The sequence below is a fragment of the Nerophis lumbriciformis genome, linkage group LG10 (genome assembly GCF_033978685.3).
Source record: "Nerophis lumbriciformis linkage group LG10, RoL_Nlum_v2.1, whole genome shotgun sequence".
Taxonomy (NCBI): Eukaryota; Metazoa; Chordata; class Actinopteri; order Syngnathiformes; family Syngnathidae; genus Nerophis; species Nerophis lumbriciformis.
This window is the reverse complement of record NC_084557.2, coordinates 46,773,192-46,795,376: the sequence shown is the minus strand read 5'-3', so window position 1 is coordinate 46,795,376 and position 22,185 is coordinate 46,773,192. Positions and strand designations below refer to the sequence as shown.

At 38.4% G+C, this 22,185-nt stretch overlaps 1 protein-coding gene across 3 annotated transcripts in view; it reads right to left on the bottom strand.

The window, feature by feature from the left end:
• fads2 (fatty acid desaturase 2) overlaps positions 1–22,185 on the bottom strand; it is a 253,327-nt gene that overhangs the window by 8,238 nt on the left and 222,904 nt on the right. For all 3 annotated transcript variants that reach the window (XM_072913977.1, XM_061969530.2, XM_061969532.2), the window contains exons 4-9: positions 16,207–16,404; positions 13,155–13,256; positions 12,966–13,091; positions 9,098–9,158; positions 8,945–9,021; positions 1,972–2,069 (exon numbers count right to left, since the gene is read on the bottom strand). In XM_072913977.1, the coding sequence (XP_072770078.1) occupies positions 1,972–2,069; positions 8,945–9,021; positions 9,098–9,158; positions 12,966–13,091; positions 13,155–13,256; positions 16,207–16,404 (662 nt within the window). The remainder of the gene's footprint in view (positions 1–1,971; positions 2,070–8,944; positions 9,022–9,097; positions 9,159–12,965; positions 13,092–13,154; positions 13,257–16,206; positions 16,405–22,185) is intronic.

Genomic DNA, 22,185 nt, shown 5'->3' with positions numbered 1-22,185 from the left:
GGAATCCGGATGTTGTGTGTCAGTGTATTAACGTGCCGACAGGCTGTCTTCACTCAGGTCCGGCTGGAAATAGGGAGAAATTCGGGAGAATGGTTGTCCCGGGAGATTTTCGGGAGAGGCACTGAAATTCGGGAGTCTCCCGGAAAATTCGGGAGGGTTGACAAGTATGCGCATTACTATGCAGAAAATCCAGTCCACGTTTTCGATGTTACCTTGCCAAGGTCGAGCCAGAACGCAGTAACATTGAAAACGTTGACTGGAGTTTCTGTATAGTAATGCGGGCGTTACTGATGGAAGGGATTGGATTGGATAATAAGCGCTGACAAAGGGTCTTCCAAATGGTTTATAAACATAATGAATAATTGCAGCTTGTCCACATTATTATCTATTTAAACTCATATTCCTGCATAATTATATTGATTTTTTTCTGCATTTTTTTGTAAAAAAAAAAAAAAAATACCCCCCAAAATCACACCGAATTATTTAGTGTGGCTTGTGTGGTGTTCGGGTCTGTGGGACCCGTTTTAATTTTTTTATTAAAAGAAAAATGATACAATTAATTAATTTTTCAAACTGAGACTCACTGACTTTGGCTCATTTTCTGTGAAGAACATATATCAGAATACATATTTAATGACCACACACCATACACCCCCCTTACACATTTCTATTACATATACGATGTCCGGGTCCACTGGACACACACACACACACACAGAACAGGCCTAGACAGGAGGAGGACAGAGTGTAGGTACTGTCGGAGGCAGATATTTACATATATCTGAATTTAAGTGTTACTTCTTTTATTTCATAGTCATATTTGAAAACAGCTCGTGTTTTTCCATTTGTTCTCTTTCTGTTTGTCTGCAAGTAAACTGTGTGTGTTAACCTTGAAGCTTTGGAATGTTAGAAAGAGCGATAATGGGCATTTGTTTTGGCTAGAGAGACATGACTGCCAGGGATTTAAGAGGGGAGAGGGTTTGATCGGGGGGGCAGACCATATTAGCGGGGCGATTGAATGTTCTATGCTGGACTGGTGTCAATGTATATATGCAAAGCTTTGCAAATATATTACAAAATACCTATTCTGTCTCTGGTGGTTTTTCAACTCAGCTTTAAGTGTCGTAAAGAGCTTGGGAGCGACTTGTGACTTGAATTCCCTGGGAGGAACAACTGGTCCAAAACGCAACAGTACACAGAAAATCAGAGGGTCAAATGTGCGAGAAAATGAGAGCAGACAGTGTTGACAAACAATGTTGCAACCTTGTGTGGGAACCGCAGGTGCAGAAACACAAAAGAAGAATCTCTGTGGGATGCAGAAACTGGCAGATAAATTTTCTGTGCAACGTTCATATTGTTGTTACTCAGCCAGCGTTTGTGGGTCTGATGGACCCGTTGCATTTTGTGGCTTTTAATGCCTCACAATCAAACACTTTTATGTTAAAATACTGAACAGATGTTTATTTGGATAAGGTAAACATCTGCGGTTCCCACACAAGGTTGCAACATTGTTTGTCAACACTGTCTGCTCTCATTTTCTCGCACATTTGACCCTCTGATGTTCTGTGTACCTACACTCTGTCTTCCTCCTGTCTATGCCTGCTGTGTGTGTGTGTGTGTGTGTGTGTGTGTGTGTGTGTGTGTGTGTGTGTGTGTGTGTGTGTGTGTGTGTGTGTGTGTGTGTGTGTGTGTGTGTGTGTGTGTGGTACACAGAACATCAATTTCCACACTTCATTTAGCCCCGGGTCCAGTGGACCCAGACATCTTATATGTTTACCTTATCAAAAATAAACATCTGTTCAGTATTTTAACATAAGTGTTTGATTGTGAGGCATTAAAAGCCACAAAATGCAATGGGTCCATCAGACCCACAAACGCTGGCTGAGTAACAACAATATGAACATTACACAAGGGTTAACTAGGTATAAAATGTAATAAGTGTGACCCTTATTGAGTGAATGCATCACTTACCTGACAAAGATGACGAGCGCTATTGAGCCAAGAAGACCATAAAGTGGAACATAGCAGCTGAAGTAGCGAAGGTAGTAAGACATGGACCAGGCCATATCCTGAATGAAAGGGAAAACTGCTTAATATGATGGTTACAAGGTAACTATCATAATACGTTTAAAACAGTCCTTCTAAAATAGTGGGGCGGGTCCCCATGGGACCAAAAATATTTTAAACAGACCGATTTACACACTGGCCACTAGACAAACACTCTCCCCCTTCCACATCCCACCTCCCCGGATTGTAAATAACCAAATGTAAATAATCAAATGTATTTCTAGTGTATATACTTGTCCTTATGCTATCTGAACTCACTATGTCCACTACTTGCTGTACATATCCTACCAAGTCAGACCTACACTGTTTCAATGTCCGTTTCTCTGTTCTCAATTGTTGATGACTGAAGTGCTGATATCAACCAAACCCTCCTCATCCCACCCCCCGGATTGTAAATAATGTAAATAATTCAATGTATATACTCTGATGATTAACTTGTGTGATGACTGTATTATGATGATAGTATATATTTGCACCATCAATTGATTTACGTGGACCCCGACTTAAACAAGTTGAAAAACTTATTGGGGTGTTACCATTTAGTGGTCAATTGTACGGAATATGTACTGTACAGTGCAATCTACTAATACAAGTTTCAATCAATCATACCTGTGAAACCTATTCTTTCTGTTTCTTTGTTTAGCAAGCGTTCAATGATACCAACCTATTTTAAATACTACACAGATAGCATGTACAAACCCCGTTTCCATATGTGTTGGGAAATTGTGTTAGATGTAAATATGAACGGAATACAATGATTTGCAAATCCTTTTCAACCCATATTCAATTGAATGCACTACAAAGACAAGATATTTGATGTTCAAACTCATAAACATTTTTTTTTTTGCAAATAATCATTAACTTTAGAATTTGATGCCAGCAACACGTGACAAAGAAGTTGGGAAAGGTGGCAATAAATACTGATAAAGTTGAGGAATGCTCATCAAACACTTATTTGGAACATCCCACAGGTGTGCAGGCTAATTGGGAACAGGTGGGTGCCATGATTGGGTATGAAAACAGTTTCCCAAAAAATGCTCAGTCTTTCACAAGGATGGGGCGAGGTACACCCCTTTGTCCACAACTGCGTGAGCAAATAGTCAAACAGTTTAAGAACAACGTTTCTCAAAGTGCATTTGCAAGAAATTTAGGGATTTCAACATCTACGGTCCATAATATCATCAAAAGGTTCAGAGAATCTGGAGAAATCACTCCACGTAAGCGGCATGGCCGGAAACCAACATTGAATGACCGTGACCTTCGATCCCTCAGACGGCACTGTATCAAAAACCGACATCAATCTCTAAAGGATATCACCACATGGGCTCAGGAACACTTCAGAAAACCACTGTCACTAAATACAGTTTGTCGCTACATCTGTAAGTGCAAGTTAAAGCTCTACTATGCAAAGCAAAAGCCATTTATCAACAACACCCAGCAACGCCGCCGGCTTCTCTGGGCCCGACATCATCTAAGATGGACTCATGCAAAGTGGAAAAGTGTTCTGTGGTCTGACGAGTCCACATTTCAAATTGTTTTTGGAAATATTCGACATCGTGTCATCCGGACCAAAGGGGAAGGGAACCATCCAGACTGTTATCGACACAAAGTTCAAAAGCCAGCATGTGTGATGGTATGGGGGTGCATTAGTGCCCAAGGCATGGGTAACTTACACATCTGTGAAGGCACCATTAATGCTGAAAGGTACATACAGGTTTTGGAACAACATATGCTGCCATCTAAGCGCCGTCTTTTTCATGGACGCCCCTGCTTATTTCAGCAAGACAATGTCAAGCCACATTCAGCACGTGTTACAACAGCGTGGCTTCGTAAAAAAAGAGTGCGGGTACTTTCCTGGTTCCGCCTGCAGTCCAGACCTGTCTCCCATCGAAAATGTGTGGCGCATTATGAAGCGTAAAATACGACAGCGGAGACCCCGGACTGTTGAACGACTGAAGCTGTACATCAAGCAAGAATGGGAAAGAATTCCACTTTCAAAGCTTCAACAATTAGTTTCCTCAGTTCCCAATCATTTATTGAGTGTTGTTAAAAGAAAAGGTGATGTAACACAGTGGTGAACATGCCCTTTCCCAACTACTTTGGCACGTGTTGCAGCCATGAAATTCTAAGTTAATTATTATTTGCAAAAAAAAAATCAAATATGTTGTCTTTGTAGTGCATTCAACTGAATATGGGTTGAAAAGGATTTGCAAATCATTGTATTCCGTTTATATTTACATCTAACACAATTTCCCAACTCATATGGAGACGGGGTTTGTATTTCATTGCAGTGATAGCCACATGAAGGCTCCCTGTTGGACACAAAAAAAAAACCCTCCGAACTGCCCCAATGTTTCATTTAAAAAAAAAAAAAAAAAAAACTGTCACTGTGGTAAAAAGTCACATGTGCAGAGTGATTACCAGAAGCTAGTCAGATAATTGTAGCAAGTTGGCTGACGCTCTTTAGCGCCGCCCTAGTGGCTCCCTGGAGCTTTTTTAAAAATTGTATGAAAATGGAAAAGATGGTGGAAAAAAATATAATTTTGGTTTTAATATTGTTTCTGTAAGAGAGCAAATATGACACAAACCTCCCTAATTGTTAGAAATCCCACTGTTTATGTTACACATGCTTCATTGATGAGAGGATTTGGCGACCGCCGTTTTGTCCTACTAATTTTGGCGGTCATTGTAGTTTGCTTACATGTACAACTTTCTCAGACGCTGCCACAGTGAAATGTGTTTTATGCCACTCCTTCTTTGTCTCATTTTGTCCAACAAACGTTTTATGCTGTGCGTGAATGCACAAACGTGAGCTTTGTGTATGTTATTGTCAGAGGTGGGTAGAGTAGCCAGAAATTGTACTCAAGTAAGAGTACTGTTACTTTAGAGATTTATTACTCAAGTAAAAGTAAGGAGTAGTCACCCAAATATTTACTTGAGTAAAAGTAAAAAGTATGTTGTGAAAAAACTACTCAAGTACTGAGTAACTGATGAGTAACATATACACACACACATATATACATATATATATATATATATATATATATATATATATATATATATATATATATATATATATATATATGTGTGTGTATATATATATACACACACACATATATATATATATACACACATATATATAAATATATACACACATATATATATACATACATTGATATATACAGTATATAATTTGTATTTATTTATTTTGCCGTTTTTGTTTACATGTTAAAGGTGTTTTAATGAATATACATGCATGTTTAACACATATAGATTCCTTTCTTTCATGAAGACAAGAATATAAGTTGGTGTATTACCTGATTCTGATGACTTGCATTGATTGTAATCAGACAGTAGTGATGATAACGTCCATGTTTTCAAATGGAGGAGAAAAAAAGTTCCTCCTTTCTGTCTAATACCACATGAAAGTGGTTGGTTTTTGGCATCTTATTTGTCCAGCTTCCATATTCGTTTTAAGACACTTTACAAGAAATACATTGGCGGCAAAATCCGTAGCTTGCTAGCTTGTTTGCGCTGGCTTTCGGAGACTCTTATTTTGAAAGCGCAGGCGCGATGGAGCGGCACTTTTATTGTGAAGACAGGAACTGTGCAGTCAGTCTTTAGGCTTTTGACGGGATGTACGGTTGAAAAAATCCTTCACGCTTTTGATTGATTGATTGATTGATTGAAACTTTTATTAGTAGATTGCACAGTACAGTACATATTCCGTACAATTGACCACTAAATGGTAACACCCGAATACGTTTTTCAACTTGTTTAAGTCCGGTCATGTGACCCCTGGCTCTGTTTGATTGGTCCAACGTTACCAGTGACTGCATCTGATTGGTGGAACGTAGTGAACGTCACCAGTGACTGTATTTGTTGAAACGCAGGCACTATTGAGGTACCAAAACAAACAAAGCGTGCATTAACAGATCGATAAAAATTAGTAGCGAGTAGCGAGCTGAATGTAGATAAAAGTAGCGGAGTAAAAGTAGCGTTTCTTCTCTATAAATATACTCAAGTAAAAGTAAAAGTATGTTGCATTAAAACTACTCTTAAGGGTACAATTTATCCCAAAAGTTACTCAAGTAGATGTAACGGAGTAAATGTAGCGCGTTACTACCCACCTCTGGTTATTGTTATGGAGTGCTAATCAGGTATATTTGGTCACTGCATGACTGCAAGCTAATCGATGCTAACAGGCTATTTAGGCTAGCTGTATGTACATATTGCATCATTATGCCTCGTTTGTAGGTATATTTGAGCTCATTTGATATCCTTTACGTATGTCCGCACTGTATTTAATTTATATTTGCATGTCTCGTGACACATTATTTGTATGTAATATTGGCTGCATGTCTGATAGTTGTTTGTGTGACATGTTGTTCCAGACCACAGCAAACGTTACCCAGCTTGCCAAAGATTGTAATAAATCCAGTAGAAGAAGACAGCCTGCTGTTTCCTTTACCTTGGACACACACATTTATACCTTTGGCCATTCTAAGACAGTCATTTCCAGGAGATATCTCACCCTCTGAGAAGCCTCTGTTTTACTAATGTTTTCCAATGTTACAAAAATGTGTAGAATAAATATTACATTTCAACATTTCTGTCAAAAATATTTGCGCCAGCCTTCGAAACATAGTCATTTTGATAGTTAATAGCTAATATAAACACTTACATCGTGTATTGCCTTCATTATAAGACTTATATAAGGCTTTTAATTTTTTTTAGGTATTTTTGGTCCAATATGGCTCTTTTAACATTCTGGGTTGCCGGCACCTGGCTTAGTCTGTGGCAGACTTGTGAAGCTATTGTCATTCGAAAGAATCTATTGATATTTTACACACTATTTTTAATTTTCACAGTTGAAATAAATACGGGACAAAGTGTGTTCCTTGACAGCTCAATACTTTTGTTTCTAAATATGGGACAATTTCATTTATCAAGGGACGGTTGGCATCCCTAGGCTATAATGCACTAATAAACTAAAACTAGAGATGTCTGATAATGGCTTTTTTTGCCGATATATTCCGATATAGTCCAACTCTTAATTACCGATTACGATATCAACCGATACCGTTATATACAGTCGTGGAATTAACAACAATATTATGCCTAATTTTGTTGTGATGCCCCGCTGGATGCATTAAACAATGTAACAAGGTTTTCCAAAATAAATCAACTCAACGAGGTGTATATTGTAGCGTCCCGGAAGAGTTAGTGCTGCAAGGGATTCTGGGTATTTGTTCTGTTGTGTTTATGTTGTGTTACGGTGCGGATGTTCTCCCGAAATGTGTTTGTCATTCTTGTTTGGTGTGGGTTCACAGTGTGGCGCAAATTTGTAACAGTGTTAAAGTTGTTTATATGGCCATCCTCAGTGTGACCTGTATGGCTGTTGACCAAGTATGCTTTGCATTCACTTGTGTGTGTGAAAAGTCGTAGATATTATGTGACTGGGCCGGCACGTAAAGGCGGTGCCTTTAAGGTTTATTGGCGCTCTGTACTTCTCCCTACGTCCGTGTACACAGCGGCGTTTTAAAAAGTCATAAATTTTACTTTTTGAAACCGATACCGACAATTTCCGATATTGCATTTTAAAGCATTCATCGGCCGATATTATCGGACATCTCTAACTAAAACGAGTGTGAACATGAGCTAACATGCCAATGAAACCACGAACCAGATTGAAAATGAGCCAAATAAGTAAAAACAAATGCTAATAAGCTAATTAACTAACATGCTAATGAGATAATTAACAAAGGTGCAAATAAGAAAAATAGCTAACGAACGCATTAATGTGCTAATATGTTAACACAGATTATAAGGAGGAAACGTAGAAGTTAATTAGCTAATAACCAATGTACAGATGAGCTAAAAGGCTAACTAGGGTGAGAATGGACCTACAAAATTACAAACCCAAAAAACCAGTGAAGTTGGCACGTTTTGTAAATGGTAAATGCAAATCCTTTTCAACTTATATTCAATTGAATAGACTGCAAAGACAAGATATTTCATGTTCGAACTGGAAAACGTTGTTATTTTTTGCAAATATTAGCTCATTTGGAATTTGATGCCTGCAACATGTTTCACAAGTGGCAATAAATACTGATAAAGTTGAGGAATGCTCATCAAACACTTATTTGGAACATCCCACAGGTGAACAGGCTAATTGGGAACAGGTGGGTGCCATGATTGGGTATAAAAGCGGCTTCCATGAAAAGCTCAGTCATTCACAAACAAGGATGGGGCGAGGGTCACCACTTTGTCAACAAATGCGTGAGCAAATTGTCGAACAGTTTAAGAACATTTCTCAACGAGCAATTGTGTAATATCATCAAAAGGCTCAGAGAATCTGGAGAAATCACTGAACGTAAGCGATGATATTACGGACTTTCGTTCCCTCAGGCGGTACTGCATCAAAAAATGACATCAGTGTGTAAAAGATATCACCACATGGGCTCAGGAACACTGCAGAAAACCACTGTCAGTAACTACAGTTTGTCGCTACATTTGTAAGTGCAAGTTAAAACTGTATTATGCAAAGCGAACGCCGTTTATCAACAACACCCAGAAACGGCGCAGGCTTTGCTGGGCCCGAGCTCATGTAAGACGGACTAATGCAAAGTGGAAAAGTGTTCTGTGGTCTGACGAGTCCACATTTCAAATTGTTTTTGGAAACTGAGGACGTCGTGTCCTATCGAACTCACTAAGGTGCTAATAAGATAACTAAGCTAATATAAAAACAAATGAACTTTAGCAAAATAATTAACTTTAGTAATCAAAAAAGAATTTAAAACAAATTTGAAGAGACAATAAGTAACTTTCCTAGTATACAGTAGAACATGTGAAACACAAATAATCAGTATCTTACCACCCAGTCACGTCGAGATATCATACCATGCATTATTTGAATGTGGAAATAAACTGGAATTAGCAGCGGAGGTCCAACTGAAACAGAAAAGGTGTCATTGGTTCATTCACTATGGATGACTAAGTTGCAGTAGAAAAGAAACGAAGCACATACCCAAGAAAAAGTATAGGTGCTGATGGTTGTAGGGCATACGTTTGACCTTTTTGGTGCCGTACTGTAGAAGACAGGAGTGTTGAGTTAGTAAGATGTTGGACATGTGTCATCGAATATAAAGTGTGTGTTAAAGTGTGTTATTGTATATAAATTGTATGTTAAATTGTGTTATTGTATATATATATATTGTATGTTTAAGTATGCTATATTGTATATATATATATATATATATATATATATATATATATATATATATATATATATATATATATATAGATATATATATATATATATATATATATATATATATATATATATATATATATATATATATATATATATATATAAAGGTTCGTTATTGTATATTAACTGTATGTTAAGGCTCATTATTGTTCATAAACTGTATGTTAAGGTTTGTTAATGTACTTAAACTGTATGTTAAGGTTCATTATTGTACATAAACTGTATGTTAAGGTTTGTTTTTGTACATAAACTGTATGTTAAGGTTCGTTATTGTATATGACCTGTATTTTAAGATTTGTTATTGTACATAAACTGTATGTTAAGGTTCATTATTGTACATAAACTGTATGTTAAGGTTTGTTATTGTACATAAAATGTATGTTAAGGTTCGTTATTGTATATGACCTGTATGTTAAGATTTGTTATTGTACATAAACTATATGTTAAGGTTCATTATTGTACATAAACTGTATGTTAAGGTTTTTTATTGTACATCAAATGTATGTTAAGGTTCATTATTGTACATAAACTGTATGTTAAGGTTCGTTATTGTATATGACCTGTATGTTAAGATGTGTTATTGTACATAAACTATATGTTAAGGTTCATTATTGTACATAAACTGTATGCTAAGGTTTGTTATTGTACATAAAATGTATGTTATGGTTCAATCTTGTATATGACCTGTATGTTAAGATTTGTTATTGTACATAAACTATATGTTAAGGTTCATTATTGTACATAAACTGTATGTTAAGGTTCGTTATTGTATATGAACTGTATGTTAAGATTTGTTATTGTACATAAACTGTATGTTAAGGTTCTTTATTGTACATAAACTGTATGCTAAGGTTTGTTATTGTACATAAAATGTATGTTATGGTTCATTCTTGTATATGACCGTATGTTAAGATTTGTTATTGTACATAAACTATATGTTAAGGTTCATTATTTTACATAAACTGTATGTTAAGGTTCGTTATTGTATATGAACTGTATGTTAAGATTTGTTATTGTACATAAACTGTATGTTAAGGTACTTTATTGTACATAAACTGTATGTTAAGGTTTGTTATTGTACATCAAATGTATGTTAAGGTTCATTATTGTACATAAACTGTATGTTAAGGTTCATTATTGTATATGACCTGTATGTTAAGATTTGTTATTTTACATAAACTATATGTTAAGGTTCATTATTGTACATAAACTGTATGCTAAGGTTTGTTATTGTACATACAATGTATGTTAAGGTTCATTATTGTACATAAACTGTATGTTAAGGTTCGTTATTGTATATGACCTGTATATTAAGATTTGTTATTGTACATAAACTGTATGTTAAGGTTTGTTATTGTATATGAACTGTATGTTAAGATGTGTTATTGTACATAAACTGTATGTTAAGGTTCATTATTGTACATAAACTGTATGTTAAGGTTCGTTATTGTACATAAACTGTATGTTAAGGTTTGTTATTGTACATAAAATGTATGTTAAGGTTCGTTTTTGTACATGACCTGTATGTTAAGATTTGTTATTGTACATAAACTGAATGTTAAGGTTCATTATTGTACATAAACTGTATGTTAAGGTTCATTATTGTACATAAACTGTATGTTAAGGTTCATTATTGTACATAACCTGTATGTTAAGGTTCATTATTGTATATGACCTGTATGTTAAGATTTGTTATTGTACATAAACTGTATGTTAAGGTTCATTATTGTACATAAACTGTATGTTAAGGTTCGTTATTGTACATAAACTGTATGTTAAGGTTTGTTATTGTACATAAAATGTATGTTAAGGTTCGGTATTGTACATAAACTGTATGTTAAGGTTCGTTATTGTACATAAACTGTATGTTAAGGTTCATTATTGTACATCAACTGTATGTTAAGGTTCATTATTGTACATAAACTGTATGTTAAGGTTTGTTATTGTACATAAACTGTATGTTAAGGTTCGTTATTGTACATAAACTGTATGTTAAGGTTCATTATTGTACATCAACTGTATGTTAAGGTTCATTATTGTACATAAACTGTATGTTAAGGTTCATTATTGTACATAAACTGTATGGTAAGGTTCATTATTGTACATAAACTGTATGTTAAGGTTTGTTATTGTATATGACCTGTATGTTAAGATGTGTTATTGTACATAAACTGTATGTTAAGGTTCATTATTGTACATAAACTGTATGTTAAGGTTTGGTATTGTACATCAAATGTATGTTAAGGTTCGTTATTGTATATGACCTGTATGTTAAGATTTGTTATAGTACATAAACTGTATGTTAAGGTTCATTGTTGTACATAAACTGTATGTTAAGGTTTGGTATTGTACATCAAATGTATGTTAAGGTTCGTTATTGTATATGACCTGTAGGTTAAGATTTGTTATTGTACATAAACTGTATGTTAAGGTTCATTATCGTACATACAATGCATGTTAAGGTTCGTTATTGTATATGACCTGTATGTTAAGATTTGTTATTGTACATAAACTGTATGTTAAGGTTCATTGTTGTACATAAACTGTATGTTAAGGTTCATTATTGTACATAAACTGTATGTTAAGGTTCATTATTGTACATAAACTGTATGTTAAGGTTTGGTATTGTACATAAACTGTATGTTAAGGTTCATTATCGTACATACAATGCATGTTAAGGTTCGTTATTGTATATGACCTGTATGTTAAGATTTGTTATTGTACATAAACTGTATGTTAAGGTTCATTATTGTACATTAACTGTATGTTAAGGTTTGTTATTGTATATGAACTGTATGTTGAGGTTTGTTATTGTACATAAACTGTTTGTTAAGGTTCGTTATATTATATGAACTGTATGTTGAGGTATGTTATTGGACATAATCTGTTTGTTAAGATTCGGTATTGTACATAAACTGTATGTTAAGGTTCATTATTGTACATAAACTGTATGTTAAGGTTTGTTATTGTACATAAAATCTATGTTAAGGTTCGTTATTGTATATGACCTGTATGTTAAGATTTGTTATTGTACATAAACGGTATGTCAAGGTTCATTATTGGACATAAACTGTTTGTTAAGGTTCGTTATTGTATATGAACACTATGTTGAGGTTTGTTATTGGACATAATCTGTTTGTTAAGATTCTGTATTGTACATAAACTGTATGTTGAGATTTGTAATTGTACATAAACTGTTTGTTTAGGTTTGTTATTGTACATAAACTGTTTGTTTAGGTTTCTTATTGTACATAAACTGTATGTTAAGGTATATTATTGTACATAAACTGTATGTTGAAGTTTGTTATTGTACATAAACTTTATGTTAAGCTTTGTTATTGTACATTAACTGTATGTTAAGTTTTGTTATTGTATCTGAACTGTATGTTAAGGTTTCGTATTGTACATAAACTGTATGTTAAGGTTCATTATTGTATATGAACTGTATGTTAAGGTTCGTTATTGTATATGAACTGTATGTTGAGGTTTGTTTTTGTACCTAAACTGTATATTAGGGTTTATTATTGTACCTAAACTGTATGTTAAGGTTCGGTATTCTGCAGTACATAAAGTGTGTGTTAAGGTTTGTCCCTGTACTGTATATGGACATGTATGTTAAGCTTGCCTCCACAGGCTGAGTGGCTCCAATAACAAAGAAGCGCAGCATGTTGACATCAGGGTCCTTACTAAAGACGTTGGGTTTGGCGTGATGCTGGAAATGGCGATGATTCCACCAATTAGCAGAAGCTCCCTATGGTGGAAAAAAACAGCAATTTAATTTTGCTCATTTGATTAGTAAGAGGAGGTGTATTACCTTTAAGTGTCCAATAAGAAACTTGTGGAGGATGTGATTCCATTTGGACGTTTTGAAAACAGACAGGTGACCAAAGTCATGCTGCAACCATCCTGTTTGGGACTTGGAGTGCAGACAATAAAGACACAATTGAGTGTTGCATAAAGCGACATAACAAAAAAAAAGGCCTTCACTGGGTTCTTAATAGTCTTCCAAAGCATTTTGAGCACAATCTCCACTAAAAAACGTTATTGCGTGTCCAAATTGTGTGGTATTTTGGCTAAACACCCTAAAGTTACCATCAGTTGTTTAGTAGAGCGCATTTAGCTGTGTGGGGAAAATACAAACCCCGTTTCCATATGAGTTGGGAAATTGTGTTAGATGTAAATATATACGGAATACAATGATTTGCAAATCATTTTCAACCCATATTCAGTTGAATATGCTACAAAGACAACATATTTGATGTTCAAACTCATTAACATTTTTTTTTTTTGTTGCAAATAATCATTAACTTTAGAATTTGATGCCAGCAACACGTGACAAAGAAGTTGGGAAAGGTGGCAATAAATACTGATAAAGTTGAGGAATGCTCATCAAACACTTATTTGGAACATCACACAGGTGTGCAGGCTAATTGGGAACAGGTGGGTGCCATGATTGGGTATAAAAACAGCTTCCCGAAAAATGCTCGGTCTTTCACAAGAAAGGATGGGGCGAGGTACACCCCTTTGTCCACGACTGCGTGAGCAAATAGTCAAACAGTTTAAGAACAACGTTTCTCAAAGTGCAATTGCAAGAAATTTAGGGATTTCAACATCTACGGTCCATAATTTCATCAAAAGGTTCAGAGAATCTGGAGAAATCACTCCACGTAAGCGGCATGGCTGGAAACCGTGACCTTCGATCCCTCAAACCGACATCAATCTCTAAAGGATATCACCACATGGGCTCAGGAACTCTTCAGAAAACCACTGTCACTAAATACAGTTGGTCGCTACATCTGTAAGTGCAAGTTAAAGCTCTACTATGCAAAGCGAAAGCCATTTATCAACAACACCCAGAAACGCCGCCGGCTTCTATGGGCCCGAGATCATCTAAGATGGACTCATGCAAAGTGGAAAAGTGTTCTGTGGTCTGACGAGTCCACATTTCAAATTGTTTTTGGAAATATTCGACATCGTGTCATCCGGACCAAAGAGGAAGCGAACCATCCAGACTGTTATCGACGCAAAGTTCAAAAGCCAGCATGTGTGATGGTATGGGGGTGTATTAGTGCCCAAGGCATGGGTAACTTACACATCTGTGAAGGCACCATTAATGCTGAAATGTACATACAGGTTTTGGAACAACATATTGTCACGGCACAGACTCGTACCCGCATTCCTCCTGCAAGTGTTTGTCAGAGTTCCTCCTTGGGCTGCTCGTCTGGACACGCCCCACCCACGCAGCAACAAGGCTGCAAACAATTGTGCATCAGCACACCTGGACTTGACGAGAGGGAGCGGCATAAAAGCCAGTGGACCCAGGAGACCTTCGCCAGAACGTAGCCAATCTCCCCTGAGTAAGCAACACGTCTGGCACCCCTCCCTCGTTCCTTGCTCGCCTTCTTTGTGCTCTTCCTCGTTCCTTATTGATGTCCTTTGTGTCTTCTACAGTGTCTTCCCTGTTACCCGAGTTCGTGTCTTGCCTCACAACTCCCTCCCGGATATTTGCTTGCCTCCCTCGATCCTTGACCACTGCCTGGACATTGACATCGTTGCCTCTCTCCTGCCCTCGACTGCTTGCCTCCCCGCTGACTGCCTCTTTGCCTTCCCCCTTGGATTTGGTGAAAGATTCACTCAACACGCACCGACAACACCCACTGGTAAATATCACATTGTTAATTCCACACATCGTCCGCATTCATTCACTAGTGGTAGCATACACACCCCACACATTCATCAAAGGTTTAAATAAACCTTCTAAACCGCAGTTCTGCCTTGGTGTCGCCTCCTTCCCTTTGACATTACATAACACATATGCTGCCATCTAAGCGCCTTCTTTTTCATGGACGCCCCTGCTTATTTCAGCAAGACAATGCCAAGCCACATTCAGCACGTGTTACAACAGCGTGGCTTCGTAAAAAAAGAGTGCGGGTACTTTCCTGGTCCCGCCTGCAGTCCAGACCTGTCTCCCATCGAAAATGTGTGGCGCATTATGAAGCGTAAAATACGACAGCGGAGACCCCGGACTGTTGAACGACTGAAGCTCTACATAAAACAAGAAATGGGAAATAATTTTACTTTTTAATAATTTTACTCAGTGGCCTAGTGGTTAGAGTGTCCGCCCTGAGATCGGTAGGTTGTGAGTTCAAACCCCGGCCGAGTCATACCAAAGACTATAAAAATGGGACCCATTACCTCCCTGCTTGGCACTCAGTATCAAGGGTTGGAATTGGGGGTTAAATCACCAAAAATTATTCCCGGGCGCGGCACAGCTGCTGCCCACTGCTCCCCTCACCTCCCAGGGGGTGAACAAGGGGATGGGTCAAATGCAGAGGACACATTTCACCACACCTAGTGTGTGTGTGACAATCATTGGTACTTTAACTTTAACTTTAAAGCTTCAACAATTAGTTTCCTCAGTTCCCAATTGTATATTGAGTGTTGTTAAAAGGAAAGGCCATGTAACACAGTGGTGAACATGGCCTTTCCCAACTACTTTGGCACGTGTTGCAGTCATGAAATTCTAAGTTAATTATTATTTGCAAAAAAAAAAACAAAGTTCATGAGTTTGAACATCAAATATCATTCAATTGAATATGGGTTGAAAAGGATTTACAAATCATTGTATTCCGTTTATATTTACATCTAACACAATTTCCCAACTCATATGGAAACGGGGTTTGTAGAAGAAATGTAATCAACATGATGTCTAACTTTAGGACAAGCGCCTACATGTGATGTCAGAAAAAATACTAGCACAGGCAACACAGTCGTTGCATGTTTCGACATACAGTATTTTCACACAATTAAGACACCATTTTTACATGACTGTATATTATTCAGCAAGATCAGATTCCTGCGGTCACCTGTGCAATTGCCAGCAGGACGGCACAAAGCAGCGTCAGGGGCCAACTGGTGCCCCAGATCCACACCAGCGTCCAGGCCAGAACTTCCAGCAGCAGGATGTGAGCCAGATGGGCCAGGAAGAAGGCGGGCCGGGATCGAAACAGACCTTGGCGCACGGCGTGAGCATGTAATGCCTGGAAGTCTTTGATAGCTGCAGCCTGAGAGCATGGAGCACAGGACGGCAGTTTACAACTCCTGGAAGTAGCTATCAGTGCCTCATTTATGTGCTGAATGAATGCTCACTTAGCTACTAGGCAAGCAACACATTGTAAGTAATGTAGTACTCGACAAAGGCACATCATTAACACATTAAAAGCAGTGCTCAGTTCCAAACGCTCACACACCCTTTCTCTGTCGCTCTCCATAACATACTTGCCAACCTTGAGACCTCTAAATTCGGGAGTTGAGGGGGTGGGGTTTGGTGGTAGCGTGGGTGTATAATGTAGCCTGGAAGAGTTAGGGATTCTGGGTATTTGTTCTGCTGTGTTTATGTTGTGTTACGGTGCGGATGTTCTCTCGAAATGTGTTTGTCATTCTTGTTTGGTGTGGGCTCACAGTGTGGCGCATATTTTTAACAGTGTTAAAGTTGTTTATACGGCCACCTTCAGATCAAGTATGCATTGCAGTCGCTTACGTGTGTCTGTAAAAGCCGCATACAACATGTGACTGGGTCGGCACGCTGTTTGTATGGAGTAAAAGCGAGTGCAACGACAGGTTGTAGAGGACATTAAAGGGGAACATTATCCTCAGACCTATGTAAGAATCAGAATCAGAATCAGAATCAGCTTTATTGTCATTACGCAAGGTAACGAGATTGAGGCCATTCCATACAGTGCGATGTGTGCATGCTAGAAAAACAATGTGCAAATATATAAAAATTTAAAAAATGTAGAAGTGCAATGAATATGGTGTGAAATGAATATATACATGAAAAAACAAAACAAAAACAGGGTGGTTGGTGGAATGGGTTATTGCACCGAAGACAAGGCAGTTATGAGGGACAATGGGGCAGTCCGTTCAGGATGGTTATGGCCCTGGGGAAGAAGCTGTTCTTTAGCCTGTTTGTTTTGGTTTTAATGCACCTGTAGCGCTTCCCAGAGGGAAGCAGGTGGAACAGGTCAGAGCCAGGGTGGGTGCTGTCTTTGATGATGGCACTGGCTCTGTTGAGGCAGCGGGAGGTGTAGATGTCCGTCAGAGAGGGGAGAGGGCGGCCGATGATCTTCTGAGCCGTCTTGACCACTCTTTGCAGCCTCTCCCTGTCTGCTGCAGTGCAGCTGCCGTACCATACCGTAATACAGTAGGTCAGCAGGCTCTCGATGGACGAGCGGTAGAAGGTCAGCAGCAGGTCAGGCTTCAGGTTGTACTTCCCGAGGACTCTAAGGAAGTGTAGCCGCTGCTGAGCCTTCTTGATGATTGATGTGGTGTTGACTGTCCAGGAGAAGTCATTAGAGATGTGGACTCCAAGTGTCAATATATACCTTGATATTGCAGAAAAAAGACCATATATTTTTTTAACCGATTTCCGAACTCTAAATGGGTGAATTTTGGCGAATTAAACGCCTTTCTAATATTCGCTCTCGGAGCGATGACGTCACAATGTGACGTCACATCGGGAAGCAATCCGCCATTTTCTCAAACACCGAGTCAAATCAGCTCTGTTATTTTCCGTTTTTTCGACTGTTTTCCGTACCTTGGAGACATCATGCCTCGTCGGTGTGTTGTCGGAGGGTGTAACAACACGAACAGGGACGGATTCAAGTTGCACCAGTGGCCCAAAGATGCGAAAGTGGCAAGAAATTGGACGTTTGTTCCGCACACTTTACCGACGAAAGCTATGCTACGACAGAGATGGCAAGAATGTGTGGATATCCTGCGACACTCAAAGCAGATGCATTTCCAACGATAAAGTCAAAGAAATCTGCCGCCAGACCCCCATTGAATCTGCCGGAGTGTGTGAGCAATTCAGGGACAAAGGACCTCGGTAGCACGGCAAGCAATGGCGGCAGTTTGTTCCCGCAGACGAGCGAGCTAAACCCCCTGGATGTCTTGGCTCACACCGTCCCTTATGCCACCGAAGATGATCAAGAGAAGAATATCGACCCTAGCTTCCCTGGCCTGCTGACATCAACTCCAAAACTGGACAGATCAGCTTTCAGGAAAAGAGAGCGGATGAGGGTATGTCTACAGAATATATTAATTGATGAAAACTGGGCTGTCTGCACTCTCAAAGTGCATGTTGTTGCCAAATGTATTTCATATGCTGTAAACCTAGTTCATAGTTGTTAGTTTCCTTTAATGCCAAACAAACACATACCAATCGTTGGTTAGAAGGCGATCGCCGAATTCGTCCTCGCTTTCTCCCGTGTCGCTGGCTGTCGTGTCGTTTTCGTCGGTTTCGCTTGCATACGGTTCAAACCGATATGGCTCAATAGCTTCAGTTTCTTCTTCAATTTCGTTTTCGCTACCTGCCTCCACACTACAACCATCCGTTTCAATATATTCAAAATCTGTTGAATCGCTTAAGCCGCTGAAATCCGAGTCTGAATCCGAGCTAATGTCGCTATAGCTTGCTGTTCTTTCCGCCATGTTTGTTTGTGTTGGCTTCACTATGTGACGTCACAGGAAAACGGACGGGTGTTTATAACGATGGTTAAAATCAGGCACTTTGAAGCTTTTTTTAGGGATATTGCGTGATGGGTAAAATTTTGAAAAAAACTTCGAAAAATATAATAAGCCCCTGGGAACTGATTTTTAATGGTTTTAACCATCCTGAAATTGTGATTATGTTCCCCTTTAAAGGCAGTACCATCACGGCACACTCTCAATATTGTTGTCTGGGTGAAAATCGGGAAAAATTCTGGAGAATGGTTGCCCCGGGAGATTTTCCGGAAGGGCACCGAAATTCGGGAGTCTACCGGAAAAATCGGGAAGGTTGGCAAGTATGCTCCACAACACTTCCTTTTTATCCACCAATCACACTCACAGTAAGATGCATACATGAACGCCAGAATTCTGAACATTATGACATAAGCAGGTCATTACACTACATCAGGGGTGTCCAAACTACAGCCCGCTGGCTAAATGTGGCCGGCCGGCAGGATGGCACGGTTCAATACACAATTAGACAGGGAACGGTGTATCCATGTCATATATAAATATCCAGTGGTCTGATTGCTGCGATTTAGTCGCCATCTGGTGGCCAACAAAAGTATATCTGCCTTTAATTGTACTTTTTAAGCAAAAAAAGCGCATCATACACTTGTATGACCCAATCCAAACAACCTTCCCTTGTCACAGAGCAGAGAGCAAAAAATCAAACGGTACAAAAATTCAATAAATATGGTCACACATAACACAAGCTGCTCATTGAACTTTGTGGATAGTATATAAAACGTCCAATCAACATTAAAAAAGGGTTACAAGGGATGATGGCAAAATGCAAAACACTCTCTCTACTAGGGGTGTAACGGTACACAAAAATGTCGGTTCGGTACGTACCTCGGTTTAGAGGTCACGGTTCAGTTCATTTTCGGTACAGTAAGAAAACAAGAAAATACATTTTTTTTGGTTATTTATTTACCAAATTTGTAAACAATGGCTTTATCCACTATCTCTGATAGTTGATATAATAATGTAAGTGCATCATTAAGCCTACATGAACTCCATGATGTTCAGGGATGAATAGTCTCTCCTATTGCTACTGTACTATTTTTTCAGCAATAGTTACATTAATCATTAGTAATGGAGCAGCCTAGTTTTGAATGGCAGGGTCCCTGCCATCACATTTTGATAAAAAATATAACATTTACATAATAAAAACCAACTACAGGCTTCCAAAATCTGTAATAAATTAAGCATGATGAGTTGACTTCAAACTGTTTAATGTTGCACTTTTTATATGTAGAAGAAAAGTTTTGTCATTTTATTTAATCTGAGCAACAACTTGAGGCAGTTTAATGTTGATTAACGTGGGCAGAATTATTATAGTGTTCCCAATGTTAAAAGGATAAAGCCATTGTTTACAAATTTGGTAAATAAATAACCAAAAAATTTATATTTTGTTGTTTTCTTACTGTACCGAAAATGAACCGACCCGTGACCTCTAAACCGAGGTACGTACTGAACAGACATTTTTGTGTACCGTTACACCCCTAATACATTTATCATTTGTTTTCAAAACGGTTACAAAAAAGTGGGACCCCAAAAATTTACTGTGGGACTCCATTTTAATGACTTGATGGGGTCCTTGGGACCCCATTTTGAAAATTCCTAGCGCCAACACTGATGGAGTATTGGTGCGTGCAAAACAGCAGCAGGCGGCCGTGGCCTGCGGGCCGCTTCTAATACTGTCATGTCTGTGTTGATCATGTTTTTGTTTGGCCATGTGCTGTTTGTTTTTTGGACGCGTTTTAGTTCCTGGTTTCACTCTCTTGTTTTGTCACCATAGCAACCATTAGTTTTCACCTGTCACGTCACGCACCTGTTTCACGTTTTGAGTCACGCACCTGTTTTCACTAATCATGTCACTATTATTTAAGCTTCGAGTTGCCAGGCTGTCTTTCTGGCAACATCACACTTTATGATCACGCTTCTTCATGCCACGTTCACAGTTCCATGCCAAGTAAGTTTTTGTTTCTTGTTCATAGTCTTTTGCCTTTGTGCAAGTCTTTTGTTTTCATTAGCCAAGTTTTTTACCTCCGCCCTCGTGTGCGCCTTTCGTTTGTTCTTTTTTGATAGTGTTTAATAAATCGTGTACTCACATTCCCGTCTCGCCCGAGCCAACTTTCCGTTGCCTTCCGGATAAACAAAACCTAAGGACCAAGTCTTGACAAATACTAATCAAATATCATCCCGGGGGGCCATATCCGACACCTAGGTTTTAGGTGGTCGACCAAATCATCATTTGAAGTTGCGCGCCACAACATCTTATGTTGCCTGCCACATTATTTTATGTGGTCTACAAAAGGCTATAAATAATAAAGCACTTTCTGGCTAAATGTATTAATTGTGATGTGGCCCTAAATAAAAACAAGTTTGACACCCGTTTTAAAGTAAAAACCTGGCAGCTTAGTTGCAAAAAGCTTCACGTAAAAACAACAGTGGTACAGTTTGTCAATTCAGGTGCTGACTTATCTACCAGTATTTTACTGTAAAAGCTTTTCATTTTATTGTTTTTACAGGTTAACTCAGGGGTCAGCGACCCGCATGCGGCTCTTTAGCATTGCCCTAGTGGCTTTCTGGAGCTTTTTCAAGAATGGAAAAAGAAGGGGGAAAATATATTTGTTGTTTTAATAATGTTTGTGTAGGCGGACAAACATGACACAAACCTTCCTAATTGATAGAAAGCCCACTGTTTAATATGTTTGTGTTCATGCGTCACTGATGACAGTATTTGGCCAGCGCCATTTTGTCCTACTAATTTTGGCGGTCCTTGAACTCACCGTACACATTAAAAGTAGAGATGTCCGATAATGGCTTTTTTGCCGATATTCCGATATTGTCCAACTTTTAATTACCGATTCCGATATCAAGCGATACCGATATATACAGTTGTGGAATTAACACATTATTATGCCTAATTTTGTTGTGATGCCCCGCTGGATGCATTAAACAATGTAACAAGGTTTTCCAAAATAAATCAACTCAAGTTATGGAAAAAAATGCCAACATGGCACTGCCATATTTATTATTGAAGTCACAAAATGCATTATTTTTTGAACATGCCTCAAAACAGCAGCTTGGAATTTGGGACATGCTCTCCCTGAGAGAGCATGAGGAGGTTGAGGTGGGCGGGGTTGGGGGGGGGGGGGGGGGGGGGTTTGAGGTGGGAGGGGGGGTAAGTGGTAGCAAGGGGTGTATATTGTAGCGTCCTGGAAGAGTTAGTGCTGCAAGGGGTTCTGGGTATTTGTTCTGTTGTGTTTATGTTGTGTTACGGTGCG